Source organism: Vombatus ursinus, unplaced genomic scaffold (assembly GCF_900497805.2).
Source record: "Vombatus ursinus unplaced genomic scaffold, bare-nosed wombat genome assembly UNPS02000577.1, whole genome shotgun sequence".
Classification (NCBI taxonomy): Eukaryota; Metazoa; Chordata; class Mammalia; order Diprotodontia; family Vombatidae; genus Vombatus; species Vombatus ursinus.
In genome coordinates, this window is record NW_020940355.1 from 4,799,101 (window position 1) to 4,818,017 (window position 18,917).

The 18,917-nt window shown below is 39.2% G+C and overlaps 1 protein-coding gene across 1 annotated transcript in view; it reads left to right on the forward strand.

Moving 5' to 3' along the window:
* Nucleotides 1–1,429: 1,429 nt before the first annotated feature.
* MBOAT1 (membrane bound O-acyltransferase domain containing 1) overlaps nt 1,430–18,917 on the forward strand; it is a 136,061-nt gene continuing 118,573 nt past the window's right edge. Inside the window, exon 1 of the mRNA XM_027869063.1 lies at nt 1,430–1,624. Coding sequence (XP_027724864.1) covers nt 1,526–1,624 — 99 coding nt within the window. The 5' untranslated portion in view covers nt 1,430–1,525. The remainder of the gene's footprint in view (nt 1,625–18,917) is intronic.

Here is an 18,917-nt window from a genome sequence, read left to right on the forward strand (position 1 = left end):
TGTTTGAGGCAGGATTTGAATGAAGCTAGTTTTCCTGTCCTCAAATCCTGGGTGGTATCCACTGAACTACCAATTTCTTCTAGCTATAAAATAGTGGCAAGAAACAGCGCTGGAATTAGGGACATCAGTGCTGGAAAGACTCGGCAGGAGCAGGAAAGCGCTTTCTGTGACTAGTTACATTTCACAGTTTAACAGTATCAAATATGATAGGGCTACAAGAGTAAATAACTGCTATTCTCTTGATTTGGCAACTCCAAAGACAAAGGAGTAAATAGAAAAGGGTGGTTTCCTTTATCTGAAGGTGTAGAAGCAAGGGGAAAGAATGGATTCTTAGCTAATTCCTTGAGGAAGAGAAGGCAAAGAAATGCCAGAAAGCAAGGTGAAAGCCAGGTTTTAAAATAAACATAATGTCTAGGAATGCCTTTAGGAACTAAAACTGTTTCTCTCTCTCTCTCTCTCTCTCTCTCTCTCTCTCTCTCTCCTTCCTCCTCCTCTTTCTCTGTCTCTCTTGGGAGTAGGGTAGTGGGAGGTGTGCTGAATTTCGGAGCAGGATACAAATCAGAGAATTCCAGCACTTTTCCTCCCTTGCTTCAGGTGCTCAGGAATTAACCCAAAGACTCTCAGGCACCGAGCAATAGCTGTCAGCCGAGATGACTTTTGGGGAATCTTGCAGGAGCAAGGCACAGAATGGGAGTTAAAGTACAGGCGTATGTCCCTTTGGGCAAGGGTGGTGTAATGGAAAAAAAACAAACCACTCAATTTAGAGTCAGAGGATCTGTGTTCAGATACCTGCTCTTTGTTTATATTTGTTACCTTTATAAGCTTAGGCCAGTCACTTGTCTGGGTCTGAATTTCCTCACAAGTACAAAAAGAGAGGATCGAACAAGGTGATATGTAGAGTCCCTTCCAAATCTAAGTCCGGTGATCTTAGAAGAAACCGAGGCAAGGGGATCCTCTGAGAATGGAGTCCTCGCAGGGACAGGAGCCCCGGTAGGAGGTCTGTGCTCGATGCCTTAGTGGGCAGATCAGGACCGGGGTGCGCCGGCTGCCCGCCCAGGCTTCACTCCTAGCTGCGAAGGAGGGTGAGGCCGCGGGGGCGGAGGCTTCTCTCATTCTCTTTCGACCTCTCTCGCAGCCAGAGAAGGGCGGGACCGAGGGAGGGAATGCTCTGCTGTTTGCAGGCTCCCGCCCTCCGCTCCCCCAACGCCCACTCTGCCGGGGCTGTCCTGGGTCACTGCGGCCAATAAGAGGGAAGAGGAGGGGAGCGGGAAGCAGAGCGGGCTCCCCACCCGGCCAACTTCTCCTGCCGTGACCGCAGTGCCCGCACCAGCGCCAGGGCTGCACCCCCTCCGGCTCCCTCCGGCTCTGCTCGGCTGCCGCCGGGAGCCCAATTTAGGGTTGGCCTCCTCGCTTCGTCTCCTAGGGTCGCCTGTCCCTGGGGTCAAGTCCCACCCAGGCCGGGCGAAGACACCAGGGAGGGTGGCACGGGAGGGGGCAGACGCGACAGCCCCCCCGAAGATGCAGAATGGCAACAGAGCCGCCGCCGTCCAGCCTTGCCTACCGCACCACGGGCTCTACCTTGTTGCATCCGGTCAGCGACCTCCTGGGCATCCCGCTGGACCAGGTAACAGCGGGGAACAGAGGCGCGACCCTTTTTGAGCCATCGTGTGTCCGGTGTAGAGCTCTGGGGCATGAGTGGTGGGGAGAAAGACAGACGTGTTCTGTAGGAGGGGAAGACAGTTAAATCTCTTAAACTCGTCCCGGATTTCGCTAACAGGCTAGATACATGGGCCTGTTTTGCAACAGTGAGAAGTTACTCTGCAAATGAAATATTTACTTTTGAAAGGAAATGGGTGTAGTTTCAGGGGCAGGTTAAAGCGTGAACCTCAGTTTTTTAGGTCCTAAACGATCCCTTGCCTCCCCTTCCCCTTTTGCCCCTACCTTCTCTTCTCGCCCCTCCCCCGACTTCCATCTCTTCCTTGGTAACAAAACGTCAACACGAAAGACTCTGGACTATTTTTTATTCAGAATTAAAAATGTTAAGGTCTTCATCATCTGTGCACTGTCAGAGATGTCTGATTTAGTTATCGACGCAGTAGCATGTGTTCAATTTTAAATTGAGGAGGACTTTGCTGTGAAGTTAAAAAAAAAAAGGCATTTGTCAAACTTCCCAAAGACAGGTAGGCGTACACCCGTCCATGACATGCTGAGACTCTGAGAAGTCTTTGGAGTGCCTCTATTTGATTCCGATGCCGCTTACCATTAGGAGTCTGTGGCTCTGAGTATCTCTAGAGCTAAGAGAAAAGATTACTTCCTGCTAGGGTGAGGTAGTTACTTACTGTCGAGGAATCATAAAATGTAAATGGCAAAAAATGGTAAGTTGACTTGGGCCCACTGGGGAAGTATGAACGATAACGTTGTGCTTTGTGCATTGTCATTTGACGCTTCCTCATTTTGGCCAGGCATCTCTTTTTCTCCCTTTCACTTGTTGATCTTTTACTCTATCACTTTTCAAACATGACTACACCTGTTGTCCCTTCTACCCGAATTTCTTTAGCAACGAGGAAGTCTAAGTTTGCCTTATTCAGACATGGTTTGATGAGCTAACCTGCTACTGTCTCCAGTGTGGGGTTCTAACTGTAACCTCCACCTGACTAGTGCTTCATCAAAAGTTTCAAAACGGAAAGACAGGAAACTGGGAGATAGAACAGATGCTAGCTGTTGTGTGCATGTTTTTAAGTCATGAGTTACTATCGGGGAGTAGTCTGTGGAGTGGCCAGCTGCTTGTGCAGAGAGACAAATACAAAGTCAAATCCTTCTGGACTGAGACAAAATAAAGCTGTTTCCTTGTGAAGAGGAAGCTCCTTTCTCCCTCCGCAAGAGCAGCTTTTCTTTTTTTGTGACCTCAAGTCATTTTATTCAGTTCAATCAAGCATTTATGAAGTTCCTAATATATTTAAAGAGAATCAGGTGTCCCTGAGTCCCAGTTTCCTCATCTTTACAATGGCGTTGGACTAGATTATCTAAAAGGTTCCTTCCAGAAGAACAGCTTTAAAAAAAAAAACTCATTCTTTCAACTGTTACGGAGACTTTCTCTTTTACCTAAAAAAGAGATGCATATTCATATTATTTATTTGTAGTGGTTTTAAATGTTTTTCCTAGGGCAATCATCCCATCTCTAATCCTCAGGACTTATATAAACCAGTCTCTACCTTCATCTATAGCACTGCAAATCATTTTAGACTGTAGGGAAGCTTGGGAGGTAAAGGGGGAGGGGACTTATCGGAAAAGAGTTGAAAGAGGAACTGGAAGAAAAAGAGTTGGGGAGAAATATTTTGAGTGAGAAAGTTAACTTTCTCTATCAACTATGAAACACCTGTTGGAAACACTGAAAATTTTCTCTGTAACTAGGGTGCATCTCTCCTACCACCTCTCAGTGTGGAAAAGGGCTGACCCCCAATCTGAGAAATTTTGTTGCATGATAGTGAAAGACATATCTGAGTTTATTTGGAAGATCTAGGATAAGTTTCTACAGAAAATGAGATCTTGGCTAGAGTGCAGAATTGGGAATTTGGAGCTTCACTTTTTTTTTTCCCATTTCTCCTTCAACAGTTTTAGGCATAGCTCAGTGCTTTTCTTATGCTTTCTTTCCCCCTTTTCTCATGCTTCCAGGAACTATCTGAATGTGATCTGGGTAAAGTCTCATCTTTCTGTCTTTTCTTTCTCAAGGAAAGCAATGTTATCAATGAAGAATACCATGATGTTTTTATTGAGGGGGAGGAGAGGAATAATTTTCAGATTTACTCCTATCAAGATGGTATTAATTCTACTTTCCAGTGGATTAACTAAGACTAATTCAATTCAATTCCACAATATTTTGGAAGTGCCTACTTATTATATACATGATATTATGTAAAATTACTTCAGGCTTAAACTTGAGCTATCTGTAGCCTAGACTACAGTATGATCAGCCTGAGAGAATAATCTTTCTGTTAACTCTCAGTTTAAAGACTCTGAGTGGATGTTGTTGTTCCATCTTGTCAGGTATGTCTGACTCTTCGTGACCCCATTTGGAGTTTTCTTGGCAAAGACTACTGGAGTGGTTTGCCATTTCCTTCTCCAGCTCATTTTACCCATGAGGAAACTGAGGCAAACAGAGTTAAATGACTTGCCCAGGGTCACACAGTTAGTAAGTTTCTGAGGCTGGATTTAAACTCAGAACCTCCTGACTCCAGGCCTGGCACTCTATTCACGATGCCACTTAGCTGCCCTGAGTGGATATGAAGTCTTAAAGAATGAATTTTTAACTCAGACCAAATTGGATCTAGCAGTCAAAATAGGGTGGGAAGCTTTTATTCTTTTTGCATTAAAATAGGTTATTATTTTTATTTTTCATTTAGCAAATATAAAAAAAATATTCTGATCCTCCTTCTCCCCTCAAATTAGCATCCCCCAAGCCCGTAACACATAGCTTTGTAGTCCAGCAAAACAGTTCACACATTAGCTATGTCCAAAAATGTGTGTCTCAGCATTTGAAGTTTATTATATCTCTAGGAGGAGGTGAGTGATGTATTTCTTTTTCATTCTTTTGTACTCATGATCTATCACTGCTGTTGATCAGAGTTCTAAAGTCTTTCAAAATTGTTTCTCTCAAGAATGCTTTTTTCACTGTACAAATTGTTCTTCTTGATTTGCTCACATTATTTTGCATCAGTTCGCAAATGTCTTTCCAGTTTCTTCTGAAGTTGTCGATTTCATCATTTCTTATATTAATACTATTCATTTCTTAATATTCCATTACATTTACATACTACAATTTATTTAGCCATCATCCAAAAGGAAGATAGCCTTTTAATTTCCAATTTTTGGCCACCACGAAAAGAACTACTATAAATGTTTTTGTACATATAGATCCTTTTCCTCTTTCTTTGATTTCTTTGGGGTATAGGCCTTGTATCGGTATAGTTCGGTTAAAGAGTGTGCATAATTTGATAACTTTCTGGGTGTGATTCAAAATTGCTTTCTAGAATGGCTGGACTATTTCACAGCATGGCCAAAAATGTCCTAGTGTACCTGTGTTCTCACAGGGTTAGGAAGCTTTTAAAGCCTCCTTCTAGGTACACAATAGTTGTGTTCCTGAAAACTTCTTTATAAATCATATTTTTGTAAATGAAATCCCTCTCATTCTTTAACCTTATTTGCATATATGTCCCTACTAGACTTTATATCCCTTGAGAGCAAGGACTTGTGTCATTTATAAAGTACTCTCATAATAAATGTTTTTGCATTTGCTGTGCCTGGCATAGTGACTTGCATGAAGGAAGCTAACAATTTGTTGAATTTTTCAGTGTCTCTTAATTTCAGAGATGTTTTATCATAATTTCTGATTAGTTTTCAATTATCAGTAAGTCCATACACCTTATCTATAAGTTTCTTTGGTCTCTTAGCACCAGTGATTTGTTATCTTTTAAACACTTAATGTGTCATTGGAGTCTCTAGCCTTTCAGAGTAAAGAATTATTTCTTAATTTAAATGGTAATTTCCTGATTTATCCATTTTATAGATTCCTGAAATTTCTTGAAACATACAGTGCTATTGTGTATGCTTTATCTGCACTGAAGAAGTTGTGAGCTTTAATTTCTAGGAATATAAATCTGAAATCTTCCCTATAAATTTTAAGTGTGACATTCTCCTTTTTAATGAGAATACAAAGAGTAGAGGCGTGATGATCTAGACATCTAAGTCATATACCACTTAGAGGTAGTCTGCTTTTCTGAAATATTGAGTCTTGTTCTCCTCAGCTAAAGTGGAGGTTGGAGGCAATTGTTAGGGTAACCCAGCTACAACATTTCATTTTTCTAGGTTACTCATGAAAAAATGTTCCTCTTAAAGTATCCAGCTAATTGCTTTCATTTTCCATTTTGATTTGGCTTGGAGCTAAGATATACTTTATCTTTTAATTTATTTGCCAGCCTTCCAGGTTTGCAACATGGAACAAATTCTCAAGTTGTATGGATTATGTTAAAGTTACGAGTAGGATAAAGACAGTGAGTGGTTCCGTGCATAGAGTACTGGGCCTGAAGTTAGGAAGACCTGAGTTCAAATCTAGCCTCACACATTTCCTAGCTGTGTGACCCTGGGCAAGTCACTTAACTTCTGATTGCCTGACAAAATGGATTCATTGGAGAAGGAAATGGCAAATCACTCCGGTATCTTTGCCAAGAAAACCCCAAATTGGGTCATGAAGGGTGGTATATGACTTAGATGATGACTGGTAGGCTGTTTACCCATGGGATGTAACAACTGGACACCCGCAGCACAATAAAAATAATAATAGCACTATGTCATATCATTTGATTTTCAAGGCACAGTATTGTTAAATCTGGGTTTTTGTAGTTATGAGTACTACCAAATGATCTTATTGCCTAGAAGTATTTATGGTTTATCCATATATTGATATTAAGATCTAGTGCCTTTAGCATATCTGTAGGGCCTGGTGGGTACTCAGTGAATCGAATGATGAGACTCTTGAGTGGGGACAGCTATATGAGTTGAATATTAGCCTGTCATATATACAGTAATTAGGTATTTACTCAATGTTCATTTATTAAATACTTATTGTATAGGAGAAGCATTGAATTAAGTTCTGAAGTGGTAGAGAGTTTCCATGCTCACAGATCTGAACAATATTCACAAAAAAGGGCACACTTACCCTAGGCAAACTAAGGGACTATTCTGATACTTCACTAGGGTGTGGAGGTGACTCAGTTCCTGACAGATATGCCAGTGGATTTTAAGTGCTGACCATTCCTATCAATGTATTGACGTTGATTATGAGTAAAGGTTAATTTCAAGATAAAGTTTCTTGCCAGGTGGGATGATGCTCTGTGCTAGAATTTCTTGATCTATTAATATGTTTGCACTCATTACTGTGTTGCAGACTCAATGATGATACATATTCCCACCATTTAAAAAGAAAACATAACATTCCCATTTTGACTTCTGGGTTCTAGATAGCTGTCTCCTGAAACCATGATGACCAAAGGTCCTATCTGGCAAGGATTGCCTGGTGGGGAGCAATCTTACAAACATTTCTTCCTTTGGGTGTTAGTTGTTGTTTCAGTCCCATCTGACTCTACATGATCCCATTTGGGTTTTCTCGGCAAAGACACTGGAGTGGCTTGCCATTTCCTTCTCCAGCTCACTTTATAGATGAGGAAACTGAGGCAAACAGGTTAAGTGACTTGACCAGCATCACAAAGCTAGTAAGTGTCTGAGGCCAGATTTGACCTTAGGTCTTCCTGACTGCAGGTCTCTATCACCAAGCCACCTAGCTGCTGGGGTGTTAGACTTTTCTGTAAAGATTTCATGGGAATTTCCTTTAACTTCCTGATAATGGCTCTGAGCCCTTTTAAATTCTTACCTTCATTCCTGGTTCCCTAGATAAGAAGGACCCTTCCCTTTCTGGCCTAAATATTCCTCCAGTTTGTTTCAGTATTCTTTCTCTGCCTTCACAGAGATTTCATTTATTTTCCTGTTGCTCCTTTTCCTTGGAAGTTGTATGAATGAATATCATCCTTTATCTGCACTCTTGTGTCCCCAGTGGTTTGCCTGAAGCAGATTTACTAGCTAGTTGTTTTGTCTGGGATTGGCTTTTTTTCCTTGTTATCCCTGACTTGGCATTTACCTCTATTCTGTTTTAGGACCTTGGGTTTCTTAGAAGAATGACCTCCAAACTTTTTTTTTAAACATGTACCCTTATCAACATATTTGTTTGCTTAAAAATTATGTTCGTGCTCTACTGTCTTAATAATTATGTGCCTTACAAATCTTATGCATAAATAGGAATTTTAAAAGGATGAAATGATGATAAATGATATTTGATCTTAGAGTAAGTAGAGGTAGTGGAGTTTACTGAGTAGGGAGCGACATGGTCAGACCTTTGCTTTGAGAAAATCACTTTGGCAGCTGTGTGGAGCCTGGAAGAAGTTTGAGTCAGGAAGACCAGTTATGAGGCCATAGTTCATGGAAGAGATCATGAGGGCCTGAAATACCATGGTGGCTATCAAGAGTGAGGAGGGGACCGATTTGATTGGATCTGTAGCGTTAGGGAGAGTGAGGAGTCAAAAACATGACACTGAATTTATGCTGAAGATGATAACATGGGTGAATAGAAGGATGGTGGTGCCTTTGACAGAAATAAGGAAGTTCAGGAAATGAGGGGTGGTTTTTTATGAGCAAAGCTAGTGTAATGAGAACTGTAAGAGAGGTCACAACCTACCCTGCCCTGTCATCCTGTGTGACTCATTCTGTTGCACCTAAAATGAAAAGGAGTGAGGTAGGACTCCTATCAATTGCTCACCGCCCTGGAGCCTGAACCCTCTAAAGGGTGCCTGCTAAAGCCTTGAGGTGATTTGGGGGTCAAGGGGCTGCTGTCCCAGAAGGGAAGGGGATTTTTCCCTATGACGCCTAGGCAGTTGCTGCTTTATCCTCTTTAGTGTTTAGGTCTTTCCCCTCTCCATAAGTGCCCTCAGGGTTTGACTCAGGTTGTAGAAGTGGGGAGGTTGGGAACTTTCACAGTTTAGGGAGGAAGGAAAATAGAGGAATGTTGGAGGAGAAGAATAGGTCCTGTTGTTTTGGAGACAAACCCCAAGATTGGTTATTATGGAGCATGGATGCCACCCATCTTCCCACCCTCCAATTGGTCTCAGGTCTTCTAGGGGCAAGATATCATTTTGGAGAGCACTGGTCTTTCACCGTGTTACCATCATTGTTTTCAGCCGGAGTTCTCCATATGTCCTCTCTGGAAGGGGGAAAAAAAAAGGAATTATTCCATCGCTATTCAAGCCAGTATGCACTATAGTTCTCCCATGAATGTCCTATTTTAGTGATGCCTCTAGCTCCTAGGCTACTAATAAAGCTGAGATATTATGTTCTGGATTTAATGAGTAAGCAAGGCTTAGGATACCAGTTCTTCCCACTTCGCAGTGCTTGTCTGTCTTTTGTTTACATCCTCTGGGCCCCTTGTTCCCCAAGGGGGTTGCTTTTCTGAACCCCTTTATAATTTCTGTAATTACTTTATACTTTATGCATTTGGTAATTAATTTACACTTACAGATTTGATAATTAAGGACAGTTCCCCCACCAGTAGGGACTGGGTCATGGTTATCAGGTTAACACTTCCTGGAGTCTTTCTAGTTTAAGAAAATAAAATCCCTCAATAAATAAACAAGAAAATGGCCTATAGTTGTATTAATGTAATTCAATTCAATGTTTTGTAATAGTTAAGAAAAAATAGGAAAAATCACTTAATATAGATTTGACTGATTTAAAAAATATATTCTGTAGAGGAACTGATCTCATTGGGATCAGTAGATGTCATTGTGTGCAAAGGTGGAAGATTTATTCATCCACTTATAAAGAATTTTTCAATTGTACCTAACGGTTACAGTTGGTGAATCATTTGCCACCTTCCTAGGAACTCATATTTCAACTCGCAAAAGTTATTGGTATTTAATCAATTTTTCCACATTAATAATATTGATATTGATTTATGGTGTATTTTCAAAGTTCATAATGTCTTAAAATGATCAAAGAATATATTTTTGAAATAAGATTTTATGTTGCATTTGCTGGGGATTTCTCAAGTATTTTACTTTTGTAAATAATTTCCTATTCTCAATTTTGTTTCAAATAAAACATAACACTCTTACACCCAAAAAATTTGATTATGATATCTCTTAATTTGTGAAAAGGAAGCAATAATGAAAAGCCTCTTTTTGATTTTTCCTAAACTTTTAGTAATCTCAATGAGGGGAAAAAATGTGTATTCCTGAAGCTTAATTTCATTTACCATTCTGCAGCTCTGAGAGGCAGCATGGGGCAGTGGCTGGAGAAATGGCCTTGGAGTCAGGAACACTTGGGTCCAGGTTTTGCTGCATTGATTATGTGACCCTGGGTACTCACTCACTCAGTGCCCCAGAAAATTCTCTAAAGACTAACATTTGCACACACGGTTGATGAATAGAGGGAGTCCCCTCATCCAGGAATTTGCTATACCAGAGAAATTGGAGGCCTAGCTCCTAGATCACTATTTTTTCTGTAGTTCTGGCCTGAGATACAGTACACCCATAGAGGTGCAGAACATAATGGGGTGGGGCAAATGATTCACTGAGTGGGGATAGCAGGAAATTGCTAAATTCCAAGATAATATGTGAAATTTTATGAAGCAGTTTAACCTGTAAATGTCACTGAACTCAGACTTCCTTGTTTCCAGTGCTCTTTCCAACAATCTTGGATATTTGGCTTTTTTTTTTTTGTTTACTAGAAGTTCTATTTAAGTTTTTTTTCTAGGCTTCTGTGGTATTTTGGAAATATTAAATTCTCCATTCTCCCCAGACTGAGTAAGGATGGTGGTGTTCGGTGGGCCATTGGCTGAGGGAGAAGATTTTTCTTTCATATTCAGCCCTGCTCCACGTGTAGTTACACAGAACCCTAAAAGCATTAAAAATCTACGTCAGTGCCCTGCTATACTGGCCTTTCTCATTTCATTTTCATTGAGGTCAGAACTAGAAGAAATGGTAGCATTGAAGATTTAGATTAGCTCTAAGGAACTTCTTTCTGGTCAGCTAGGTGGTACAGTCAGGAAGACTCATCTTCCTGAGTTCAAATCTGACCTCAGTCACTTACTGTAACCTGGGCAAGTCACTTAATCCTGTTTGCCTCAGTTTTCTTATCTGTAAAATGAGTGGAGAAGGAAATGGCAAACTACTCCAGTATCTCTGCCAAGAAAGCTTCAAATGGGGTCACAAAGAGTCAAACATGACTGAACAACAGCTTCTTTCTAAAATGGATGCAAAGTGCCATATTATTTCTTTTTAAGCACATTCTTTTTTTTAAAAATTTTAAGTGTTTTATTTTATTTTTGCCCAGTAACATGTAAAAACAATTTTTAACATTCGTTTTTAAAATTGAGTCCCAAATTTTCTCCCTCCCTCTTTTTTGAGAAGACAAGCAGTTCAATATAGATTACACATGTGTAATCATGCAAAACTTAAGCACATTCTGAAGCCATCCTGATGCTTTTCCCTAGACTGGCCCAAAAAGAGTATGACTGTCTTTATTTTTTTGTTTCTGTCTTTGAGATGATGCCTAAAAGTTTTCACATGTATTTCTCTCTTCCTTCAAACACTAACTAGGATTGATTACTGATGGATGTTATCTACTTTCATCATCTTTTACCTTATTGGTCAATATGGAAGTAGTATTCCTTAAGTGTATATGTGTGACACTATGCTAGGTACTACTATACATATGTTAATAGGAAAAGATTATCCTAGTTCATGTCCAATAGGAGTTTTCAGTGGAGAGCTAATCAGAAGTTACATGAGTCAACCTTCAGAGATATTTTATTAAATTATGTGAGAGGGAGAAGGTAGAAGGAATATATGTATATACATATATTTCTGTGTGCATATATGGATGTTGGGAGGGGGCTGTTACAAAGAGAGAATTCTACATTATAATTTGAATTTCTGCTGATTTGTGACTCTTCCTCTTCTAGTTTCTGCCCCCTCTCCCAACTCCCCAGTTTTACAGGTAGGTTCCCTTTGCAAACTTCTATGGTTCAATTTTCTATAACCTTTCCACTAAGGCTCTCAGAGTGACTTACAGATAGATATACCATATTTCTTTTTCTGGTCTGATTATCAGCACAATCACTACAATTTAACAGAGGAAGTACGATGAAACTGCAAAATTAAAGAAGTAGAGGCATTTTTTTCCCCATCAAGATAGAGGGACTTTACTTATCAGTTCCAGAAATAAATTATGGTTATGTGTGGTCACTGGTCAATAATGCCAGGTCTAGTTGATTGTAGAATGCACTCAAAAAATAGAATCCAGTGTGTTGAATTAGAAACTGACCAGCTGGAGCTTATGAAAGAGCCAGGAAGTCATTCTTCCATTATAATAGTAACTGTTCAAATCTGAAATATTGTATTTGTGTTTGTCTTATTTGGTCATTACATTTTTTAAAACAGTTGTGGTGAATCTGGAGAGTGTTTGAGAAAAGCAAGAAGAATAAATGTAGTAGGAACTAGATACAAGGACGAGTCTTGTGAATTGGGGCTGTTTGAAGTTTTCTGTGCCTTACCAAAAAAATATTTACTTAGTAATCATCAGGGACTCGTTGATAGCTAGCAGGAAAAACTAGGACGTGAAGGACACTACCTCATAGGATATAAATGTCAGACTTTAAAACTGGAAAAGGCCTTTGAGATCGTTCAGCCTGGTGGTGTCAAACAGCTAGAAACAGCGTCCACTAAACCGTGCATAAAGATCCCTGCAGGCCACATATTGACTTAGAAAACCACATATCAATATTTATTTATGAGCTATTGTATTTTAATGTATTTTGTTAAATATTTCCCAATTACTTTTTAAACATGTGGGGAGCCTCATGTGGGGAGGCTACATGTTTGACACCTTTGATCTAGTCCATCTCTTCATTTTAAAGAAGATTCTGAATTTTTTTAAAATTAAAAACATTTTTTTTTTGCTTTTTTGGTAAGGCAGTTGGGGTTAAGTGACTTGCCTAGTGACTTGCCTAGGGACACACAGCTAGTAAGTGTCAAGTGCCTGAGGGTGGATTTGAACTCTGTTTCTGACTGCTGTCTATTGCTATTGCTAATGTCCTCTGAGGTGGAGTAAAACAAGTCTTATGTATAACAGCCTTTCAAATATTTGGAGACATTTATGATTCTCCTAAGTATTCTTAAAGATAAAATCCTAGTTTCCTTAATTGATTTTTTTTGTTTCTTTGTTTGTTTTTAGGCAGTTGGAGTTAAGTGACTTGCCCAGGGTCACACAGCTAGTAAGTGTCAAGTGTTTGGTCTGAGGCCAGATTTGAACTCAGGTCTGCCTGACTTCAGAGTCGGTGCTCTTATCCACTGTGCCATCTAGCTGCCCCCTTAATTGATTTTTGAATGAGGGTTTTAAGGTGCCTCACCATCTTGGTTTGTCTTCCTTCATGTTTCAGCTTGTGAATGTTCTTCCTAAAATGTGACTTCCGGAACTGGATATATTACCCTAGATGAGCTCTGACTAGGGCAGAATAAAGTGGGTTTATCACCTTCTAGACACTCTTCTTTAATTTGTTTAAGGTCACATGTGCCTGTTTTGCTTGCTTTGTTTCTTTGTTCCTTCTTTCCTTCCTTCCTATCTTTCTTTGTTTTTTTTTTAAACCTCAATTATTTTGTAATCCAATTTTCCATGTATCTCATTCTCTTCTTGGGAAATTGGTATTTTGAACCCCTTTATCCCTATTCAATCTTTTTTCTTCTTCTAGCCTCTTGAGATCTTTTGGGAACTTAGGTTCATATCATCCACAAATTTGATACACGTGCCCTTTATATCTTTATTTAAGATCTATCTATCTGTCTATCTATCTATCTATCTATCCAGATAGGGTCAAAGACAACTCTCTGGGACATCCCATTAGATACCACTTTTCAGCCCAATATTGATCCAATAGTGACTATATTTTGGATCAAGTTGTTACAAATCTGTTAATCTGAAGATTAAAGAGCTCCTTAATCATGCCAATCACTTCTCTTCATTTTGTCAGTAAAGATATTGTGAGACATATTGTCAAATGCCTTATTGAAATACAAATGTGCTGGTATACTGTGTCTACTACATAATCCTTTTCTTCTTGTCTATTTACCCTGTCAAAAGAAATGAATTTAGTTTGGCATGACTTCTTCCTTATGATCTTCTGCTGGCTCTTAGTGATCAGTGATCACAGATAATACCTTTAGCAGAGTGTTGTAGAATTTTGTCAGGAATTGAAGTCCAGCTCACTGGCTTAGAGATGAAAGAGCTAACCTCTTCTCCCTTTCCTCCTTTTTAAAAATCAGGACAATGTCTGCCCATTTTTAGTTCTGTGTGACTTCTTATTTCCCACAAGTTTTTCAGGATTTTCAATAGCAGCTCAACAATCGTACCCTGAATTTCGTTCATTCTTTTGTTTTATTAAAAAATCATTTATTAAGTGCCTATGTTATACAGAGCACTATGCTCCTTTTTTTTCAGTACTCCGAGATGTATTTTTCCAGACTTGCTAATTTAAATCATCAAGGTAAATTAGGTTCTTCCTTGCCATCTCCTCATATATTAATTTTTAATTTGCTATGGACTATTTTATTCCATATTTCTCAATTTGAATAGCAATGTCTTTGTTTGAAATTGAAACTGTTTTTCTCCATGCTAATCATTATCATGGTCCCACTCATCATGAACATCTCCTTTGATCTTTCTTTTGACCCCAGCATTGCTAAGGTCTAGGTTTGTTCTAAATTTTAGCATTCTGTTCATATTTATTCTTAGTTACCAGTCTTTTCTTTCATTTGTATGGCCAAATCCATTTCTTTAGCTAGTTTCTCCTCCCCACCCCACCCCCTCACCCCTACTCCCACTTGGAATCATTTGTGTTTGTATTGTCAAGATTCCATTCCTGAGCACATCTTATCCCTGGTGAATTGACTTCCTCCATAGAATTTTAGATCATGGGGCCCTACTTATTCTTTCTCTGGATTCTTTGTGTTACCCTCTCCTGAAATTTGAGTAGATATAAACTTCCTGCCCTATTCACTGGTATATTTTAAGGCATTTTGGTCACTTTTTGTGAAGGTTCCTATTAAAAAGCGGGTTTCAAAATAGTGATTACCCTCATTGCTTATTCTACTTTTTGCAGAATTAAAATTATCATCAAATCAAGTCAGGAATTTACTTTGATCAGAAAGTTTGTTCTGGAATATGTACAGCTAATTGAAATTATCATTAATATCATGCCTTCAGCTTTGTGATCTGGATCCAGAACCCTCCATCCATTTTTTTTTAGCCTTCTGTTTGGTTGCAGTATATTCCCATCACAATATTGCTTCTACTTCTTCCTGAATTGATCTTCATCTAAATATCCTTCATCGGGCTTTCCCTCTCAGATTCTTTTGAAGAGGAGAATGAAATAAGGCTAGAGAAATTGGTTAGAGCTAGAATGTAGAGGGTCTTAAGTGCCAGCTTATAGGCAATGGGGAGCCATTGAAGGTTTTTGATCAGGGCAATAACCATGATCAGATCAGTGTAATAGGAATATTACTTTGGTATATATGTGGATGATGAATTGGAGCTTTTTTCATAGTTCTCTTTTTTACGAATTCTACCTTCCAGCCACAAGATTAGGGATTTTCCACTTCATTCCATCTTTTGCTTTCATGCATTCACAAAGCTCTTCCTTCATACCAATAATGTACTTCTCCTCTTTTCTCTTAAAGTGCCATCTCCTCTGTGAAGAGTTCCCTGATCTCTCCAATTGTTAATGCTCCTTCTCTCCTCAATTTTCCTCATATTTTACTTTTGTGTATGTTTTATCATCCCAATTGATTGTAAGCTCTTTAAGGGTAGCCACCATTTTTTGAGGTCTCTTTCCTTTATACTTAGCACAGTGCCTTATATATAGTAGGTGGTTAATCATCATAATAATAGGTATTTATGTTGTCACTTCTTAGGTTTTCTTAAGTGCTGTACATGCACTTTATTTGATCCTCACAATAACCCTCAGAGGTAAACGCTATAGATATGACTATCCCTATTTTACAGATGAGGAAACTGAGGTTGAAAGAAGTTATATGACTTGTTGGGAGTCATATAGCAAATAATTATCTGAAGCAAGATTTGAACTCAGATCTTCCTGATTACAAATTCAATACTCTATCCACTAAACACAAATGTTTGTTAAATTGAGTGGGAAGATAATGAAGGGAAGGCCACCAGTTAGGAGGCTATTATGATGTTCCATGTGAAATGTGATGAAGGCTTGAATCAGGGTGATGGTGAAGTAAATAGAAGGGATAGATGCAATAGATACTGTCAAAGTAGAGCTGATGATACTTGGCAATTTATTGTGGTAGGGGTGAGGGTGGCGTGAAGTAAAGGGAAGAGTTAAGTATAACTCTAAGGTTTCAAGCCCAGGTGATTGGGTCACTAGTGGCATAATCGAGCGATATAAAGAAGTTAGGAGGAAGTACGAATTTGATGAGAAAGATTTTAGACATGTTAGATGTGAGCCCCTGTTCTTACACATGTTGACATGCAGGTTGAGATGTCCAGATGACAGTAGGACGTGAAAGACTGGAACTGAGGAGAAATTGAGACAGGATATAAACATTTTGAAGTCATTTGTATAGAGGGGATTAGTTTAAGCCATGGGAGTAGATGAGATTGCCACTGGAGAGTATAACAAGAGAAAAGATGAGGACTGAGGATAGAAACTTATTGGACATTCATATTTAGAGAGTAGGAGGAAAGTGATAGAGAGGACCAAGAGAGATCAATGTCATAGAACCAAGGCAGGAGAGATTATAGAGGATTCAAGAATGCCAAATGCTACAGAAGTACCAAAGAGGAGAATGATTGAGAAAAAGCTGTGGGATGTGGCAAGGAAAAGGTTTCTGGTAACTTAGAATAGTTTTAATAGTGGTACTGGTAGGGAATAGAAACCAAACTGAAGAGGATTGAGGGATGAATGGGTGGTAAGGAAGTGGAGGTAGCAATTAGAGACTACATTTTCTAGAAATTTAGTAGGAGAGGAGATTGAGACGGTAATATCTTAAGGACATAGCAGGATTAAGGGAAAGCTCTTTTTTTGGGAGGAAAGGGGTAAGCAGGAAACATTTGTAACCAGAAATTAAAGAGGCAATACAAGGGGAAAGGTGATTGGGACAAGACAGGGGGAAAAAAACCCAACAAAAATGACTGTATTGAAGAGAGTTAGTGAAGTCTGGGTGAAATGAGAGGTCATTAAGCCCTTGGAGTGTGAAAGAATTCTGTTGATTCTTCTTATCACTTAAATGTTATTCCTTATAGAAATGCTGACGTTGTTAACTTGGGTGTGTTCATAAATCACTAACTAGATTGTTTTTGGAATTAATTTTTTAAAAAGTCAACTGTCCATTCAGATTTATCACCAGCACATACTTTTTACCAGCTACTCAATCAATTGGTTTGTGAAGTAAAGGACTCTTGCACACCTAAGATATATTCAAATAAAAAGAAAAGTCCTGTGCTTTATGGTAGTCAGGGACTCTAGGCCTACTTATGGCCCCTTTCAAATGGTAGATCTTGCTTTGTCCCATTCATGGGCACAGCACTTTAGAGGCATGTGCCAGGCTTTTTAGCCCCTAAAGGGGGTATGACTTGGATAATGTTTAAGAGGAAGTTATAGTAATCATACTGTAGTTCTGGTTACTGTTGGGAATGACCCATGCCAGGATTCTGAGGATCTCAGCTTTCTTCTTGGCTCATAGCACAGGGAAATTGTAACTAGGGATCTCTCTATATAATGTAATTTAAACTTCCCTTATTTTTGAAAGTCTAGTTTGAGGTACAGAGCCCTTGACCTTTGTCACTGATTTAGCTGATTACCTTTCTCTCTTCTGCCACTGCTACTATGTTTGAGTACTCTGATTGTAGTGCTAACCCTGCTTCCTCCCTTTTCCCTTCTTCCTTTTCAGTTAACCTACCGCTGAGGTTGACAGAAAAAAAAAATTAAAAAGGTTGGTGTGCTTTTTTTTTTTCTGCCTAGGGTTTATTTGCAAAAGAAAGAAAATGTAAATTCAGAAATTACATTAAGGAGGTTAAAGGCAAGTATAAATCAAAGAAAACTACCCAACACAGATTAGTTGGTGTTTGTCTTTAACCTATATTATCCTGTAATCATGTTCCTAGGGTGAAACATTTGTCCTCCCTCACTGCGTTCACTGTGATTGGCTGAGCTGTACATTATGGTCAGTTTGCTTCTGTAATCCCAGTCTCCCTTTTGGCCTACTAGGAAGCCATCTAGTTTAACCTGCAATCCTATGTAATTATTATGTAAGTATCCATAACCCCCCACCCATTCAGTTAAAAAATGTTGATTAAGTATCATGGGCACCATCTGTATGCAAGGAAAAGGTAATAAGATCTTTTGTAAGATATTATAATAGTTTTTCCTATTTCCCAGAAAAAAAATAATCCAGCTTGATACTTGGGTCACAAAAAACATTCTTTTTTTCAGATTAGCTCCTCCAAAGTGAGGTCTGTCTGGTCAGACCCTATGGTCTTATCTATGTTGTTGCTTATGGTAAGGTGTGAAGGTGTTCCCATAGGGTGAAGAGCTCCACAGCCTTTGTTAGCATTTCAATCAGAGATGGGGGGCACTATTATGGGAAGACCAAGAAAGGTTAATTTACCTTTCATGCCCAGGTACCTGAGAGAGAGATTTGCCCTTTTCATGTGAATATTCACAATTATGTGTTTCAGACCTTAAACATTTCAATAATAGAATACTTGGAAATCCTATTCAAAACATTTTCTTTAGTAGATAAATCTGATGTGACCTTTTCCATTCTCACAACTTTGGCCTCGGACAGTTTTCTCTTTCTCTTGACATCATAAGGAAACACACACACACACACACACACACACACGCACACACACAGTGTTACAGAGATGATTTGTTAAGTGTAAGTGAATGATGACTAGCTGAATAAGTAGTGTTAGTCCAGTTATTCCCAGCCAAGCTTTAAGTGAGCAAGTCAGGTCCTGTTTTCTAGTTACCAGGACAAAACCCCACAGATTTGGTTTCTCCATCTTACCATCATAACCCCTCTAGCTATGTGCTATTCAGTTCTAAAAACATTTATGAAGTGCTTACTGTATGCACGGCACATGCTAGATGCTGATAACAAACAGGAAACAGTCTCAGCCCTCAAGGAGCTTATATTCTAACTTGTGTAGCCAATATGTACCCAAGTGAGTAAGTAGGTGGCACAGTGGTTAGAGCGTTGGGCCTGGAGTCAGGAAGACTCACCTTCCTGAAT